Here is a 19,020-nt window from a genome sequence, read left to right on the forward strand (position 1 = left end):
CCTAATACCACAAATTTCAACATTTCCCAAATATATCTATTCCTTCACTAGTTTCCCCCCGACTGTAGAATCTACAAATATTCTCACATCATTTTTCTGCATTTCTTTCTCACTGCAGTACCTGTTTACATTCTAAGTGGAAAGGATCTCTTGTAGTACCTTAAGTATGACTTAAGACTGAAATAATAATAATCAAGAATTTGACAGCGATAGGAAAAGGTCAGGGCTTCCTTCTTTAGGGCAAACAACTATTCTAAGTATGCAATTAATGCAAAAAATGAGTTCTGCTCTTGTTTCTCACTTTGATCCTATGAGTTCCGGTCTCTCATTACCACATTTTAAGATTGTGCATAGAATGTAGTCTCACAAGTCATCCAGTTCCACAAGGTATTTTAATGAGTGTGTGTATATACATAATTTTAATTCCTGCTCTTCCGATAGGAGCTTTCCCAGCTCTCTTAACAGCGTAGCAAGTAACAGGGTCGAGAATTAGCACTCACCTTTCTACACGTTCTCTCTGTTGCTGACTAACCTTACAAAAACTGAAGCTAGATTCCATGTATTAACACCAGAGTGCCCCTGCTCCCAATACCCTTGACGTTTTCCACCCGGGCCATTCCTCACTTAACATCTTTGTCTCCATTCACACATCTTCATTTTTTCCCATTTTCTCTTCTCTTTTAAAAACAACCTCAAAACTCACTTCTTTCAGCTTGTTTTCCGTCACTACTGTCAGCTCCGGTGCTATCTGCTCCCTCTCTCTTGCCTGAGCATATTGAAAATAAGAAAATTAAGATTCACTCAAAGTTAACATAATAGAGAAACAAAATAAATTACCTGAATTCCTGGTAAACAATCCTCTTCAACTAGCAACATCAACTTTCCTCTTATATGTCATATCTTAAATTTATCTGACAATACACCCCAACTTTGTGGAAGTGCAGAAATAAGCATAGAAGTGCTGTGAAGGATGCTAGCCCAGGACAAATTTGCTTGGAAAATGCACGCTTTGGAAAAGCACCTCATCTCCCTCGTATTTGGGCATGGAAGATATGACTGAAGAGAAGCTAGCCACCAGAAGGAAACGCAGAAGTAACAAGACACACAGTATCAACTGACTGGACTGTCTACCTTACTTATCCTATTTTCCTTCATTTTTTCCCCTCTAATTTAGCTTATTGCCTTTGGCGATAAAACCCACACTCCCAGATCATCACAATTAGAGCCACTTTTCTTCATCTTAGACCTTTTATTTAAGATCCTGCTATACCTCGTATCATTTCTTTTTATACTGAAAGGCATAACTTCAGCCAAGAACACTTCTGTTTTTAAGTACCATAATACAACGGTTTCATTCTTTGCTGGCTTTGCGCAAAATATTACTAACTTACTCAAATATAGATGCACAAAATTCAGTAAATATGAAAATTTAGAGCTATATTTTGTAGCTGAAGGACACCTAGTTTTCCTTAATTTCAAACTTAAATAAATGTTACTCGGGAGAGATGGAACAAATCTACCTATTCACTAAATGGAAACATCAGAGCTTGAAACATCTAAGTTCAGATTTCTCTTAATTCTGCATATCTGGTGCTACCTACTAAGAGCATCAGAATGCCACAAAAAAAAACCAACACTGCTTCTTTACGTGTTTTGAGTAACAATATATGCTGCTAACTTTTCAGCCCAGTTTTCTAGCAGAAAAAGAATTCAGTGGTCACATTTATTTTCCTTTCCATCATTAACCTCTGAAGCCACCTGTCAGTGACAGAAATTTGACAAAGGTACAGGATTTGCCAAGAGACTTATTTTCCATGTTTCATGAAAGAAAACTAACGAGCAAAGACAATCATGAAGCAGCAGTTCTCCACTAAGAAAAAGCCTACATTGTGAGCCAAATGACTTTACTTTCACATGGAAGAAAGTAAAAGACTTTCTTCAAGGGTTGGCTGTTTAATGATAAAAATAAGTTTCACTCTAACACGTTTTGGATTAATCTTTCAGACGAGAGTATGCTTAATGCTCAATCAACTGCTTCCTTAAAAACAGGAACTAGTATTGATGGTTAATACTTCTAACATGACAAAATGTGTCAGCTTCCTTGTTACAATCAAAAGCATCATCAGTCCCTTCAGTGCCGCTGTGCATACTCAAACCAGCACTGCACCCCCTGGGAACTAGAACTATTAAAAGACTGCATCTTCTGTTTCTGACCCCACTTCCTGTTTTGCCTCCCTCACTTCTAGCATCTCGCTCTCACATACTTGGCTTTATCTTTACATTCGGGGTAGTCTTTATCCTCCTACCAAGTCAAGGCTTCCTTCAAAAATGACAAGATGGAAATATCCACATTCCTTTGTATGTCCACTGACTCAGTATTTTTGAGCTATCTAGCGAGCTATGAGCAATCGCGAATGAACTGCTTCTAAGAACACTGAACTGATTCCAAGAGACCATCTGTGTATCTCCTTTTAGGAAGCTGGAACCAAGGCTCCTAACTGTTTTGAGATCCTTGACCAGATCATAACTCACTAAAGGTGAAGGTCCTGCAGCTTATTACAAACTTAATATCTTAACCAGTTTAATAAGCTGATTGTGTAACTACTCAGAAGAGCAGAACAGAAGAGAAATTGATTCCAAAGAAGAGGGTATGGCTTAGGAAAACACTAAGAAAGTATTATACAGAATTACACTGACCATTTTTCTTCCAGGAGTTTGAAACAGTCCAACTCTAGAGCTGTTTTATCTCATTTCTTTGAACTTGTGAGGCTTCATAAACAAGGCAGGAAACAACAAAACACCTAAACCAATTATTTTTACCTTGTTCATCAAGAAGCTTTTTAGTAAGATCTTCCGCCTCATCTCCACAGTCTAATTCCAGGGGATCATCATTAATATCCAAGTTCTCCAGCTCCAATTCCAAATCCTCACTCCCAGGTGCATCCTTATTATCTTTGGCATCTTTGGAATCTATTTAAAAATAGAAATACTAAGTGATTAGATACATGTAGTCATGATTAGAATACAGGTAGCCTCATGTTGGTACTTTTTATGTTTCTTCACCCCATTCCTTTTAACGAGACTACCTACTTCTTGAGCCTATGCCATCTCAACAGCTAGGTATCAGTGCTTTGACATCCTTCATCTGGCTTTACCTGCATGCTTGAAGACTGCAATTATCTATCCAGAGTGGGCTCTGATAAGAACTGCCAGCAGTTTTACTGCTTTGATATGTTCTGAACTATACCTGAAACTTCAAAGGATGACACACACACATTCAAACAAAACAAGATGTTTGGAAATGTAGCCATCTAAATCCAAAAATTTTGGAAAAAGGTCAAACCATCAGATAGAAAATACAAGCAAAACAAACTTGCATGCTGGCAAGGTCAGACAGAAAGACGGTATTCATTCACTGGGTTTTTGGAGGATACAGTGCAAACATTATTCAAAAAGAGACAGGTACAAACTCTAACTTAGAGTTTGCACTGCATATTCTTCATACTGCACCTGATAACAAAATTGACAAAGTAAGGTAAGAGAGAAAGTGCTTTACGCAGCTCAACAAAAAGCAACTTAAAAGTGAATACAAAAATCAGAACTGCAAGAAGATACTTCAAAATGGATGTGCTATGTAGAAGACCAACTCATCTTACAATCACTACTCCTAGAGGGGAGAGTGGGGGAGGCGAGGGAAATCTGTGAATCTCTAGAAGAAGATTCAGAAAGGAATAGCTATTATTTTTCTTGGACAATAAAACTAGTCCAATCTTTTTCCAAACAACTGCTCTCTACAACATTTTGCAATCCTTTCAGGCCTCCTTCAGGCATCACTTGCAGATTATGCTTCATAAAAAGTATTTTTTAATGGTATTTACCTTGAAAATCTTTTCAAACAAAACTATGACAAATCTGAAATAACACAAAAGTGATACAAAAATAGACTCAAAGCAGGCATCCTATTTCAAATCACAGACTCAACTCACTTTTGAATAGGCCTCAAAGGTCTCTAGTTCAATCCTCTGCTCAAAGTTGGTTTGACTACAGCGTTCACCCAATTGTTCAGGGATTTTTTTTCTAGTTGTCTTGAAAATCTCTTGAAACAGATTTCCCATCTTCCTGGGCAACCTGCTCCAACAACTCTACCCTCACATGGAACTTTTAGAAAGCAGAAATTCCAAAGACGTTTGTGAGCTAGAAAGCTGAAGTTCCACTCCTACCCACTGACCTACCGTACATTTATCAGAAAACTATGTAGCCTGTGTCTTTGTTTAATTCCTCAGTGCCAAAGCAGTGCTCTTATCTAAATGTGCATCTTCTATTATGCTTTGAGCCAGTGATCACAAATATCACTTTTATCCCCTTATAAATGAAGTTTATCAATGCCTGGTTGTGAACCTAGGGTCTCATCAGAAGTGAGGAACCATCCAGTCCTTTTAATCCAACTTAATAATGAGACAGCCATCATTAACAATTTAGTGAAAGAACAAAGTGAACACTAACATTTTTCAAAGGTGGTGAACGTTCAGGTTTCACACGGAGTTAATATTTACTCACATTGGTTAATCAACAATGCTTTAAAACCTAGAATTCCATTAATTTTAAATTGCATTTACTTTTTTTCCCCCCTTTAAATTCAACTTGGATAATACCTATCCCACATATCCACTTCCCTAAAAACTCATCCAAACTGGTGGAATGTCCTGATGACCATAAATTTCATTACAGACTCATTACTTGCAGCAATTTTGCTCATCTGTTAGATGTGTTAAAACATATTCTGTAGTTAAGTACTCTACCTCTTGATTCGTCCTTGCTGGAATCCTTGCTCTGGGAACATTTTTCATTATCTTTAAACAAGATTGCAGGCACAAAAGCCTTCAAGTCGATGAGGTTCTCATAGAAGTTTCTAGCATCTTCATCTTCCCAAATACCCCCTTCCAGGTCATATTCTCCAGGCTTTCCTGGTGTGAAAATGTCAATACCGGGTCCATGTTCTGCAGAAATGTGAAACCGTAATAATGTTATTTATGCAATTTTCTCACCTTAGCAAGGGAGACACCTTTAAAGATCAAAAATACATTTAGAAACATGTTAGCCTGTTTATTACTACCATTATTTTCTCTTTAATATAGCAATGTATACTTTAAGGTGCTTTTAATAACCCAATCTGAATATATCAATAAGCTATCTTAATTTTTTTTTAATTTGGTATTGATAGAAAAAACAAAAGGCAATACCAGAGTGAAAGTTAAATGAAGTAAAGACAATAGACACATTATGTGGTATCAGAAAGGAAAATTAATAGACTTCAAGCAAATTAAAAAGGTAATTGCTCTGAGCATGATGAACCGTACCCAACTGTATTTGAAGAACAGAAAGTTTAAAAAGCTTGCTTTTAAAGTTAAAGGCGTTCAAGAAATACACCTTTTTAAAGCTCAAGATCACTTCTGAAAAAAGTTACACTCATGATATCAACATCATCTCTTAACCTAAAACTTGAAATTCATTAAGGTGTTGAATAGCTTTGTAAATTAGTTGTTGTTCTCAGGAAGTCAGAGAGCCACCTAGTGACTTACCTGGCATAACACTATGTTCCTGCTCATAACCTCATGACATAAAATATACTTCGAATTCATTTTAGAATATTGGATCATAAAATTAACATACAGAAATTTAAATATTTTTAAAAGCTTTATATTAAATGGAACAATTTTGATCTTCCATTTATTCCTGTATTACCTGAAACAATCTGGAGAAGTTACTGTGACTACACAGCATATACAAGTCACAGCTGCATGCTACTTTAATAAAAAACAATATTATTTCTTTCTTTACATCCTTAAGGGGGAAAACCTAAATCAAAATAAATGAAGGGGAAGAACTCATCAGTAAGAGGGTTTAGTTAGCTTTCCCACCACATCCAAGCCAGGTCCAGCATCTTGTTTACTTGCTTTAGAAGATGGCCTACCCTCAGGTGTTGGTTTGTCTTGGGGAAGGTCAGGCATATTTTCATCCAGAATATCGGCTAGAGACTGAGAATTGGCCAACAGCTTCTGATATGACATCGCAAATTCCTCATACTGCTTGTGCCGATCTTCACTCAGTTCTCCTTTGGAGTGAAGGATGCGCCTACAAAGATCAAAGTTACAGTAAGACAATCTTTTTTCTTAAAATCTACTCAATCTATGCTGAACCACTACCAATTTCTCTACTACACAAAGCTGACCTTCCTTCTGAGAGAACTGGGCATAGCCCAGATTAGACTGCCATAGCAAAAATTTGGTCAACGCTGTTTCTTCCCCCCAAACTATATTGAATTATTGAGTTTAATATAACTGAACGTAGTACAGTCACAGAAGTTCTACCTTCAGGTAGCCTTTTCTTTGGATACTGATAAAATATCCTTGTTTTTTTAAATATGATTATGCTGTAAGAGTACTACAAGGGTGCATAGTGCTGGAAAGTAAAGCATTCGACTAACACAAAAGCTGGAAAAAGTTGCTTTACATCTGTAACAATACAATTCCTTGCTGTTCAAATAATTAAGTGGAGGTTCATTGCAAGGAAGCTCAAAACAGTTGCATGTGAAAGCAAGCCCATAAGTTTCTCCAACAAACCAAGTTATTTCAAAGCTATCAGTCCAAATTAAGATGTTTATCACTTATTCTTTGATTTCTTTCATAAGAAGTGCCCCTACTAATTTTAAACTCTCATTTTTCAAATTGAAATCTGTTTTCAAAAGCAACTTGTGTTTGAAAGAGCGTAAGCGCTGCTTATGAACACACACTGAGGCAGCTCCAGGATGAGCTGCAGAATGGTACAATTTTAATTTCTTACCCATCTAACTACAGTTAATGCCCAACAATTTATCAACTCATATTACTCAACATCTTATACCTGCTTAAAAAATGGTTACATTTGTTTTTAAAGAATAGACAGTATAGTTCATAACTCTTGACTTTTTATTTTAATAAAAGAACATTATGCGCAAGTATTTACTTTTGTCTGCCTCTTTCTACGGCAGGTGGGTAGTGCATAAAATAAAACAAGTTCTCCTAAAGTTCCAAACGGTGTGTAACAACCGTACTTTAAGACTGTCACAAAGGCTATCTGCAGCTTTCTGAAACTAACAATTGTTTGTTTTCAATTAAGGAAACAGCTATTATTAAACATTCTTTATTATTTGACTTACAAACAACACCGAAAAGGCATTTGCCAATCTTAAAATCCTAAAAACCTCACAAAATCCACCTGACAAAGGGCAAGTCTTTGCCTCCACTTAAAAGGATTCCTTTTCACTCCCTATTGCATTTGGTTGCTCTGATTCACTTCAACTGCTGAACTGAGGACATGGGAATAACCTAAGTTTATCTATCATGTCGGAAAACACCAAAATCTGAAGTCAATTTTACCAACTTTTATAGAGAAGCACAGCCTTTCTCCACATGTATGTTCTTGTATTTTCTCATTTAATTCCTAACACAAAAGTTATTAAAACGTTTCCCCTTCAAGTTCCTTGGAAACTCATGGACTATAAAGCAACTTTGATAAGTATCAGTAAGTTACCGCCCATTTTATGTAATTTACTAAAAACAATCAAGAAGCACACTTGTGACTCCTGTAGTGAGTTACACAATTTCAAGAAAAAATACAAATAACAAGCCTCTTACAGAGTAGTGTCCCTAGAGAAGCTAGAAATTCCAAATATCCTAGATTTTAAACAAGAAATCGTCAGAACCTTCAAGAGTTTGAACCAAAAATACAGAACGAGGCAATCTCTGCTAGCACAAAGCTTGCCCCAGAAGGCCGATGACTACACTAGCATCAGTCTTTTATTAAGCAGTAAATACACAATAACATTCTTACCAACAGACCCAAACATTTTATAGTATAAAAACTGTCTAAAAGCCTAAGCAATGCGAATTCAGGGATATCTGTCTCGGGGTTTTTAGTACCAGGTTAAGAGTAAACAAAAGTCATTTGGGTACACAGCACATTCATAGTGTGAGCAAGAAAATCCCTTGTGCCCATTTGGGACTGTAACCTGACATAGATGTCTTGCTAGAGAACAAAAGGCAGTAACAGCAGCAGCAGTTCTATCTCCTGTCCCTCTTACAAAGGCACACTTCTAAAATATACATTACCTGTTTCTGTAAAAGAGAATAAAAAAATTAACAAGTTAAAATTAGCATAGACAATTTCTAAAGTGCAGTAGTTCAGTTTGGATTAATAAATGTGTTAAGTGCCAATACATAACCTTTCCACGGAGATAGCTATCCATTAGGTATATGCTTTAAATATACCAGTAGCCTCATAATCATGAGCAGCGAAACCCTGTGCTATTATAAAAACAAAAAAGCAAAGCACTGTAACAGCAGTAAAACTGCAGTCTAGTTTCCCACTCAGAAAACAAATGTTCAAAACAAATTCAAGCTAGAGCATATCAATTAGTCTTTAAAAAGCACAATTCATTTTTGCATACATATTACAGCAGAGGGGTAATTAATCTTATTCTACGTCTCTTTAGAATTTTGCAAAGTAGCACAAGGCAAGTTCACCAGATCTTTTGTCTAGGTTAAGCATGTTTTAAGAATCTTCTACCATGCCTAACAACAACTTGTGAAAACTCCCACTAGAGCTGGGCAATCAAGTTGGCTCCTTCCAATAATACAGCCTGCACAGATTTTGCTGCGCTGTTAGCTCTGAAACCAGACAACTGTCAGGTTCTATACTAAAGTGTACCTCAAAGCAGTTTTCCTAACTACCCATTCGCAGAAACCTTTGTGTGCAATAATGATTTAATTTAATTGATATATCGGACACGAGGTAGAATATTAATTCCCAATTAACGAGGTTGCACAGCTGGAATTATTTCACGGTGGCAGTTCCCCTCCTGACCGATGATGAATTCAGGAGATGCTCACCTGACAACACAGCATAACCTAAACCGACAGCTGGCTGCTGGGCACAAGAGGGAACAGCTCGCTCCCATTTCACTTCACCAGTTCTGGGTTAACAGCGGGATAAAAAGCTGTTGCTAGCGGCAAAGTGGATCAGGTTTCAAATACACAGAGGACTGTATTTTTCCCAATAGGATTATTGCCTCTTTAAAACAAGAAACAATCATTTTTCAAAAATCCAATTAATGAAGATTTCTATAGCATTCCCAGGATTCTTACCAGCCAAATTTCTCTCTTTGACCTCATGCCTTAAAAATCCATAGGATGCAAATGCCGAGCACGTTATACGCAATGTAAGGGAATAAAATGCAGCAGGAAAGCTTTTTTCCGTGTCTCATTTCTTAAAAACTTATTCCCCAACTTTTTTTTAAGCAGCTCAAATCAACATTTAAAACTTCAGAGACACAGAAATAATTTTCATCCAGTGATAAGTGATACTTCTTTGCATTCTTTCACCAAAGCAAAGCTTTGCACCTAAGTTTGTAGGGTAATTCAGGGTAGAAGGCACACGAAGAGGCCACTAGCCCAGCCTCCTTTTCAAAGCAGGATCAATGAGAGATCAGACCAGCCTGCCCAGGGCTCCATCCAGTCATTTTTATCGTCTTAACATCTCTTGGCATTTTTTTCCTACTTAAATTCCTTTCATAAAGCCTTTGCAACGCTCATTCATTGAAACCCTAGCCAGAACCAACGTGACCCAAACCAATCACAGTTGTGAAAGTATAAAAGTTCATACTGGTTATATTAAAAATAACAACGGCTAAGTAAATAATATCCTTCTAGTAAGGAACCTGGAGAAATAATGCTAGCTCAAAAATCAGTTTACGATCCTGTGAAATACAACACTGGGCTGTTACTGGACAGGACTGCAGCACAACACCTGTCAGCACAGAGGGACGAAGTTTAAAGCTTTGATTTGGGAATGTTTGAGCATATTCTAAATGGACGTTTGGCTCTGTGCTGATGATCAGCATTTTAACTGAAACCTGTGGAGACCCAGGTTTCGTTTCTTTCTACCTGGAATGCTCCCAGAAGGATGTAACTACTACCATGTTTAAAGACCAGCAATTGGCTTTAAGCTGGCTCCAGTAATGACATTTCATGATGCTTTAAAAAAAAATAAAGCAGGTAATTATTTTAAAAATATTTATGCTTGTAACAGAAATTATTCAGATCTTAAAGGTATGTATACTCACACTATTTAATATTTAACATTTAAATAACATATAAATATTAAATTGTAATGATGTTTAATAATTTAATGTAACAATATTTAAATATTTTGATGTTTAAATAATTTAATATTTATTTCATATACACATTTAAGAGGATTTGAATGAAATTGACTATATACCCTCAACATCTTAATATAGAATATTTGCACACAGAGCCTAAGCGACACCTTGTCAATCCAACCTTATCCTTCCTCCATACTCATTACCATTGACAACACTGGTACACTAAAAAAAGAGTAAACAAGCCAAAGACTTTGTGGCATATGCTCCGTTAAACACGCGTGGGTGGAAAGGGAGGAATCAGACTGTGCCAACTGGAAAAGACTGTACCAGCTGGTAAATAAGCATTACTCTCAAGCTGCTATGGGAGCATCACCAAAAAAAACAGATTTAAGAGAATTAAAGCTCAAGGTCAACATCTACCATCTTTAAAGATAGAGTCTGGTTTTTTTTGCTTGATGGTGCAAGCGTTCAGAGCAAGTTCAGACTTTAGGATATACAGCATAATACACTTATCTTCTACACACCACTAACAGACTTTTGTTTGGTGACAGATACCACAACAAGTCTAGGCATTTCATAAATGAACTATATTTTCCTCCGTAAATGAAAAGCAACATGTAAATGTCACCTGTTTTGTCTTTCAATATTCTGTAGCTCCCTGTGGTCCCTTTTCAGGTGTTTGGTCAAAGACGTAAAGTATTCCTTCAACAAATTCTGGAAGGGCTGTTGTTTCTCTGGGCTAATTATCTCACTAGGAGGAAAGCTCAAGTTAAACTTCTCTGCAACAGTTTTTACTTTCCTCGGTACCAAACCAGCAATGTCATCTCCACAGTGCCGACAAAAGCTGATAACCACAGAAACATGAGTGTGGGACTCTCGATCAGCGTTAATAATATTTTTAAGCTGCTCATAGATTAAAGACAAACCTTCCTTGTCAGTGAAAATCCCAACTATTGTCAACTCTGCAATGAAACGCAGATCAGTTCTCAACTTAGTAATGTTGGGAGTCTTCTCTTCTTTCCTTGCTTCAAAATGTTTTTTCCAAGCCTGAAGTAACGAGGGAGCAAAATCAGCATAGCGCTGGTGGAAGAGGGAACACAAGTGCACAGCGCAGTTCACATCCGAGATTTTCAGTTTGGCTTCCACAATAGAAGCTACTGCTTCTGCAATGTATTTGCTTAAATTCAGGCTGTTAAAATCATGGGACAAGGAGTCCCTTTGTTGCTCTGTAATGGTTTTTAGCTTCTTAACAAAAGCTGTGTTCTTCTTCAGACTGGAGTCTAGTCTGCTGAAGAAGTTTTCCTCGGGGCGATTGTCTGGTGCATTCTGGTTTTTGCTGCGAAGCTCTTTTCTTGCCTGATGGCGCTCCCAAGCCTCCTGATGGAGCTGATGTGCTTCCTCTTTTTCTCTAGGAGAAAGAAAAAGGAGTAACTTTTGTTAGAGCCTTTCTTTCAGGTTATCCAGTTCAAAATCTTCCAGTAGTGCTAAACTCATTTTCTTTTAAGACTGCCTTTTGGTATTTAACAAGTTAATCCTATGAAGCAGATGCTTTAGCTTTATGAACCACTGCTTATGTTTACTGCTCCAAGAAACAAGTCCCACATGTTACAAAATGGAATAGCTCTACGCAGAACACATTAATCCCACCAGACTTGCAAAATATAAACATAAAAGTCCATTTACTCCAGACTGAGTTAAAGCTATTACAGAAGAGGACAGAAAACTTTTAACAGCTTATTGTATATTGTTAAGGGGAATGTTTTCTTCCCAGACTATTGAAATTACACAGAGAATTTTAAGGAGGTGAAATACATCTGCCCCAACTAGGATTTGGCTATGACACTGTCCGCCGTCGTCAAAAGTGACGTATTTTACACAAGAGAACATCCAGAAACTTGTTTTTTTTCCTAAAGATGCTATCTTCAACGCTATAATACCTTTTGGTATCACACTGAGAAACATTATCTTGGTAAGATTGCATGTCGAAGTGCTAGGTTACATCTAGGTTACATTCTGTGTTTGCCATCCAGATATCAATCAACTACGATGAAGTAAAAAAAACTACAGCCACCACTCACAGCACATTTGCTCCTATTACAGTTTGTGGACTCTTAAAACCTGTATTCCGGATTTTATGACACTAACATGTCTCCATCTCTTTATTCTATCACACAGGTGCTTTTAAACGATCATTGCATGGAGAACACTATTAAAAACCAATAAGAAAGACCAAAGTAACAAAGGTTAGGAGGTGAAAACTCAAAACTACGTAAAAATCAGAGCATGCTCGCCCAGGCACATACAATTTATAACAACACACACAACTTATTGTAATTAACTCAAACAGTTCATCTTTTATAGTTCTGTCCCCAAACCTCATAGCAGGACTACAGCATTTGGCACAGTTAAGCCATTAAAAAAAAACACAGCTTACTTCAGCTGAGCAGCTGCTTCTTCTTGCTGACGTTTCACTTCCTCCTCTTGCTTCTTTTTCTCTTCCTCTTCAAGTTTCTTTTTTTCTTCCTCTTCTTTCTTCTTTTGCTCTTCTTCTGCCTTCACTTTATCATCATCTTTCTTCTTCCGCTCCTTGTCTTCTTTTTTTCTTTTATCCTCTTCCAGTTTTTTCTTTTTGTCTTCGGGAACCTTTAAAGTCTCTCTCTTCACGCCAACCTTGACATCTTCTTTTGGCTTCTCCCTGGTGCTCACTGGTCGCCTTTCACCAAATTCTTTTTCTTTATTATTTAACGAAGATTCTTTCTCATCCATGCTTGCTGACTTTTTGCGCTCAGCTGGCATTGTGTTACCCGGGCAAACCTGCAGAATCAAAGAAAATACGTACTTTTAACTTGCTGTTGATAAAGTAAAGCAACTTTCACAGCCTGCCCATGCCCATTTAATTCTTACAAAGGTGAGAATAAAATACATCAGAATAAATTACAGACTTCACCTAAGTTTTCTGGAACTATGGAACGCACCTAATGAAGGTAAAAACTAAGCATTTTATTACACTCTTCCAAATTATAAAGCTTATCTCAAGATAAGATGGAAAGCATAATGATAATTTCTGAATCTAAATTATGACAATGGTTATCTGAACATACTGTGAAGATTTTTTCAGGACGAACTGTGAAGTAAAAGCATTTGAAGTTTCTACAGCCTGAGAAATACATGATCTTGGAACATAAGAAGAAAAAAAAATCCCCCCAAAAAATCCAAAACTGATGAAAGAGAAGTACCCCGACTTTATAAATAAAAACACCTGATTCAGCAGCATGCACCTGCATCTCGCTGACATTTCCACATGCCTCCCAAGACCATTCTCTCATCCCAAACCTCTATTTAGGATCACAGGATAGCACGGGTCGGATGAGACCTGAAGAGGTCCAACCTCCTGCTCAAAGCAGGGGCACTTCTGAGGTCAGACAAGACTGCTCTAGGCTCTGTCCAGTACGGCCCTACAATCCACCGAGGAGGCCGCACTACCTTTCTGGACAACCTGCTCCAATGCTTGGCTGTCCTCGTGGTGAGAGGGCATCATCACATTACCCTCCTTCCTCGCTCCTCCCAAAATTTCCCCACTCATTGCAAGCTTCTGCACAGCACAAGTAGCAGCTGGAAGAGTGCTCTGCTGACTGAGCCTCGCTGCCAAGAAACCATAAGGAAATGGTAACAGAAAGGCTACAGTTATCAGGAGTTAGCAAAGGCTCAAATTTGTGTCTCTCATTTTTTTTCCCCCTAAATGATCTGAAGAAGCTTTATCATCTTTAGGGTTTCTTGCCCTTTAAGCTGTAGTTGCATTTGGCAAAGGATCCAAAACCCAACATACATGGAACAAGAAAGTACAGAGAATAATTTAGACTGGAAGGAAACTCCGGAGGTCACCTAGTTCAACTCCCTGCTCACAGGGGGTCAAGATCAGGGACGTGCCTTGTTAAGTCTGGAGCATCTCCAAGAACGGAGACGCCAACGGCCCCTCCGGGCCCCTGTTCCCGTACTGAACATCCACACTGAAAAAGCTTTTCTTAGTATCATCCTTGACTCTCCTATGCCCCAACTCATTCCCCCTTCTTCTCATCCTATCCCTGCACAGCTTTAAGAACCCGGCTCCATCTTCTCCATGCTGTCCCCCCAGGTAGCTGCGGACCGTAACAAGAGCTCCCCTTCTCTTCTTACGGACCCAGTTCTCCCCACGTGCTCCGGTCTCCTGCTGGTCCCGGTGGCTCACTGCAGCATCTCAATGTCTTTCGCGGCACAGAGAGCCCGCAGCTGGACGTGGTGCCCAGGTGCGGTCCCGCAAGGACCAAATACAAGGCCAAATACCAAATACAGAACCACGCCAGCCTGATTTACTTCGTGCTAAATTCCCATCTTCAAACTAAAATCTATCATCGGCTTTATTTTATTCGTCTTCATGCTCTCTGGCTTCAATCTGTTGATAAATCCTAAACCCTCGAATAATTTTGGGTCCTGAAGCACCGTGAGACCAGCCGTAAAATACTTGTGTACTAACAGAACTAGGGTCCCAGTTCTGCAAATATTTATTCATCGTTTTTATATATTCATGTGCCTCCATGTTAAATGCTTACACAGGCAGGAGTGCTGGGACAATGCCCAGTTACCGCCCTACCTTGACTTTTCCACATTTCAGTCAGGTTGGAAAAAGGGAATAAGGTGGATTCACATATTCCCTGCATCTACTCAACAAAATGAGTAACAAGACACTTGCATTTCAACCCAACTAAGTGTTTCTAATATTATTTTCAACTCCTTTGAAAGATAACGATCACTAAGCCACCGGACTGAAGGAAGTCTCTATTTCTACGTTCCCTCCCCCCCCACACACACGACGCAGTAACGCAGCAGGTTCATACACAGACTATCCCGCACGGAAACGTGGGTTACGTTTTCTCTGCTGTTTGTATGTGTCTTCTGAAGAAAAAATTGGTTGCAAAACCACATGATAGTCACGCGCAGGCAGCGACACCTCAGCAATAGAGAACCTGTTCAGGATTTGGCCTCTCTGACAGCAATTGGCAGCAGCGGCAGCGGAGAGCCATTTCTGAGGCTGATTTATGGAAGCAGGGCCGATCAAATCAGCACAGCTTACACAAGTACCAGCATATTTGGCTCCCGAATGCTTGTCTACAGCTAAGAGGTTACACAGCTCAACGTCTCTGAACAACTCCGGTTTCAAAAAAAAAAAAAACAAAAACCACTGATTGACTTAAAACAGTGTCATTAAGAAATCAATACTTAAAACGCCACGAAAAAAAAAAATTTAAAAACCCAAGCAGCACCCAAGACTCCCTCATATTAAAGGTCGGGACTAATTTTCCAGCTCTGTAGGCCAGTGAAATGGGAGCTATTCCTCACGGGTTGACCTGGGAGATGTGAATCCTCTACAGATCTCACATAAAGCAACAAGAGTTCATTACTGTTTTCTCACTACGAATCCACACTGGAAGTTCCCAACAGTTTAAAACAGCTAAACTATTTCTCCCACCACCAAAAAAAGAAAAGGAAGTTTTCAGCATTTAAACATTGCTGTAACATACTACTAGCAAGATTACACCCGTTACTACATTGCACGAAGACTCTTCAATAATTGTATTCAACTTTTTCACCAGGAAGACTACGAAACAACACACAAGAAGAGTAACACATTTTTTAAAGCAAGATAATAAATTGCGAGCTAAGTTTCAAACGAGAACAAAAGGGTTGTTTGATTAAAGAAATGTTGGAAAGGCACATTGTAACTTCAATGCTCCATTATCTTTGTCTCCCATCTGTTGGTAGTAGGGTAATTAAATTAAAATTTGGAGACGATCCCAAATATCCAGCTAGACACACATAAAAGTTTTCAACATCACGTCCACTCACCAAAATCATTACAGAACTTATCCTATTACTTTTAGGAAGTCAAAATTCTGTTTTAAAACACGTGTCCTGTTTGCTCATATAAAAGCAAGATAAAAAGCTGGGCTGAAAAGAAAAGGGACGGAGCGCTGTGATTTCACTAGGCGATAGGAAGCACTTTCACCCCCACAGGTGAACACCAATGACAAAAAAAACAGTTGGTTTATGACAGATTCCTGTCCTCTAACGCACAATACACACGTTGCAATCCTTCTCACTACCTGCTAGGTACAGCTCCTTATCTTGCAAACCCTTCTGGTCATACTGACACCTCATTTAAGCCTACCGATAATTAACTGCAGGAGGCAGGCAGTGCGACGGCTGCCTCCAAGCTATACGCAGACCGATTCACTGGTCAGCACACAGCACAGAAGCGTCCACAGAGCGCATGCTATAGCCCTTCCCTCAGCAAGAATGTTCATTTAGACTGAATTATTTTTCTCAGTCGCTGGTTCTAACAAAATCTGTAGAGAGGTTATACCTCCAGAGCTCCCAGTTTGGCTGAAAAAAGGTTCAAAAACTAGTGGAAGCAGAGAGAAATGGAAACGGCAGCAGGCTCGCCTAGGTCTCATTGCCACAGGAAGTCAGGCTGCGCGTAGTTTGGTCCAGATTAAAGGCACAGTAAGGCAACTCCGAGAGAAACTTAACGATTAAAACTTTTATTTAGTACCTAATACTTATGTGAACATACTGTTGGAAAGACAAGATAATGACACAAGCTTCAAAAGCCAGTAAATAGGAGGAACTGGCACTCACAGCTGAAAATTAGAAAGTACGGAAAGGACAGACAGGAGACAAGGGTTCCATACGCTTTTGGGCTTTCAGCAGTGCATTCCTGTAATGACATTTAAATTCTTTGGAACTAGCTTCTTGGTTCCATCACTTACAGATGCTATCTTCCCAGAAGAAACTACTAAGCCTCCTTTTTCACTATTTGATCTACATTAACTCACTCTAATCTTATTTAAGAGTTGCGGGTATTTTTTATTTTAGCTGAATTTCTACTTAAGCTTTTTTCACGCCAATCTTGGTATTTGATAAAGTGACAGAAGCAGCTCACAATACTCCAGGCTCAGAAGTTTAAATAAATAAAAGTTCAACAATAACAAAAGTTTTCCATTTATGCTTTCCCATAAACATTGCCCACCTAATTGCTTATCCTCAAGGAAACACAAGATTCACAAGAGATATTCAGCACTATTAACGTAGCCGCTATTCAGAATAAAAGGAACAACATCAACACCTTAGCCTGATGCTCTAGATCCTCTCAAATCGGTGAAAAGCCGTAGCCAAAGACCGCAGCACCACAAACTTAAATCTTTCTCAAGAATAGCGGGATGAAGACACAACTTTACTAAACTAACGAGGAACACTGAGCTTTTTCACACGCTTTTCATGCTGCTAGCGGGATTTAAATTGATCACAGACATTCCTCCGTTAGGTACGCTGTTAGGTAGGGGGGCTACACAACGCAGGCAACAAGTCCCGCTTCTGACACCGCGAAAAGCACCAGAGAACGAAGGAGCTGAGCAGGGTTAGCAACCCCATCGCTAGGGAATGGAAGTTTTGAGGAGCTGCGGTGCAAATCAGGGCAGGGGCCGGCGGGTTGACCAGCCGGCCGCTTTTACTTTCGCTTCCACGCCTCCCCCAGGAGCGTTGTGCTGGCGGAGCTGCCCGAGCTGCCCTGCCCTGGGGGGGGGGGGGGGGGGGGGGGGGGGGGGGGGGAAGGGGAGTGAAGGCAAATCGGTGCGCGTGGGACAACAGAACCGCTGCGGTGTTACACCCTCGGCTCCTCCTCCTCCTCCTCCCCGTCCCCCGAGGGCAGCCGTCCCCAAACCCCTTCGCTTCCCCCCCTTCCTCCCCTTCCCCTTTCAGCCCCCCCGGTGCCACCTCACGGCCCCGCCGCCCCCCTCAGCCCCCCACAGGCTCCCTCAGCGCCTCCCTCAGCCGCCGTCCCCGGTTCCCCCCCCCCCCCCATCTCCGGTTCCCCCCCGCCGTCCCCGGCCTCCCCCTCCCGCCCCCATCACCCTCCCTCCCCTCACGTCCCGGTGCTCCCCTCACGTCCCCGCCCCCGCCACCTCGGCCCGGTGCAGGCATCGCCCGGCCGCCGCCGCCGCCGCTCGAGGCCCCCTCTCCCCTCACGCCGCTCTCCGTGCCCGCGGCCGCCCTCCGCGCTGCCTGAGCCGAAGCGTCGCTCCCCGGGCCGAGCCCCGCCGCTCGCCTCCCGCCGCCCAACCGAGAAATTAAGGGTGAGGAGGCGGCTCGGTGCTCGCCGTTGTGGCCGCCCCGTAAGGCTCGGCGGAGGGAGGTTGGTGGCGGCAGGGAGGCAGGCAGCGCGCGGGGCAGCCCCTGGTGGGGGTCCTGAAGGAGGGCGGCCGTGCTCGGGTTACCGGCGGGGTGCGGAGGCGGAAGTGGCTGAGGGAAGGGGAGGGGGGGCGGGGGACGCGGTGTGGTGCCGCGTGACGTCACCGCCGTGACGTTTTTCGCCCGTGTAGCCTCGTGTCGCGTCACGCTGCTCGGGCCGACGTTAAACTCCGCCGTTCCCCGAGGCCATGAGTCCGCCTGCCCTCTGCCAGACGCAAATTTTGGGGGCAGAAAACCCCAAATTACCTCAGAGCACGCATCCCACACGGCGCTGGCCGTGAGGCAGCCCCAAATTAGCCCCACGTGAAAGGTCTGGCACGGTCCGGCCTCAATAAGTGGGTATTTCGGGGTTAAGATCCAGTTCCTTAAGCACTCAGGTGTTTATTTTCGTAGAATCACAGAATCATTAGGGTTGGAAAAGCCCTCCAAGGTCACCTGGTCCAACCACCCCCCTACCACCAATGTCACCCACTAAACCATGTCCCCAAGCACCACGTCCAACCTCTCCTTGAACACCCCCAGGGACGGTGACTCCACCA

General features: G+C 40.9%; 1 protein-coding gene across 4 annotated transcripts in view; it reads right to left on the minus strand.

Annotated features, from left to right (window-relative positions):
- UPF2 (UPF2 regulator of nonsense mediated mRNA decay) overlaps positions 1-18,516 on the minus strand; it is a gene marked incomplete at its 3' end in the record, with an annotated part of 63,036 nt that extends 44,520 nt beyond the window's left edge. Inside the window, exons 1-7 of one of the 4 annotated variants that reach the window (XM_080580856.1) lie at positions 18,193-18,516; positions 12,636-13,015; positions 10,830-11,609; positions 5,972-6,132; positions 4,800-4,997; positions 2,821-2,970; positions 704-766 (exon numbers count right to left, since the gene is read on the minus strand). In XM_080580856.1, coding sequence (XP_080436982.1) covers positions 704-766; positions 2,821-2,970; positions 4,800-4,997; positions 5,972-6,132; positions 10,830-11,609; positions 12,636-12,997 — 1,714 coding nt within the window. In that variant the 5' untranslated portion in view covers positions 12,998-13,015; positions 18,193-18,516. Of the gene's footprint in view, positions 1-703; positions 767-2,820; positions 2,971-4,799; positions 4,998-5,971; positions 6,133-10,829; positions 11,610-12,635; positions 13,016-18,192 lie in introns of those variants that run through there. The other 3 variants (XM_080580855.1, XM_080580857.1, XM_080580854.1) reach the window with 3 other exon arrangements.
- Between the last annotated feature and the right edge of the window lie 504 nt (positions 18,517-19,020).

Source organism: Anser brachyrhynchus (assembly GCF_964034855.1).
Source record: "Anser brachyrhynchus genome assembly, chromosome: 1".
NCBI lineage: Eukaryota > Metazoa > Chordata > Aves > Anseriformes > Anatidae > Anser > Anser brachyrhynchus.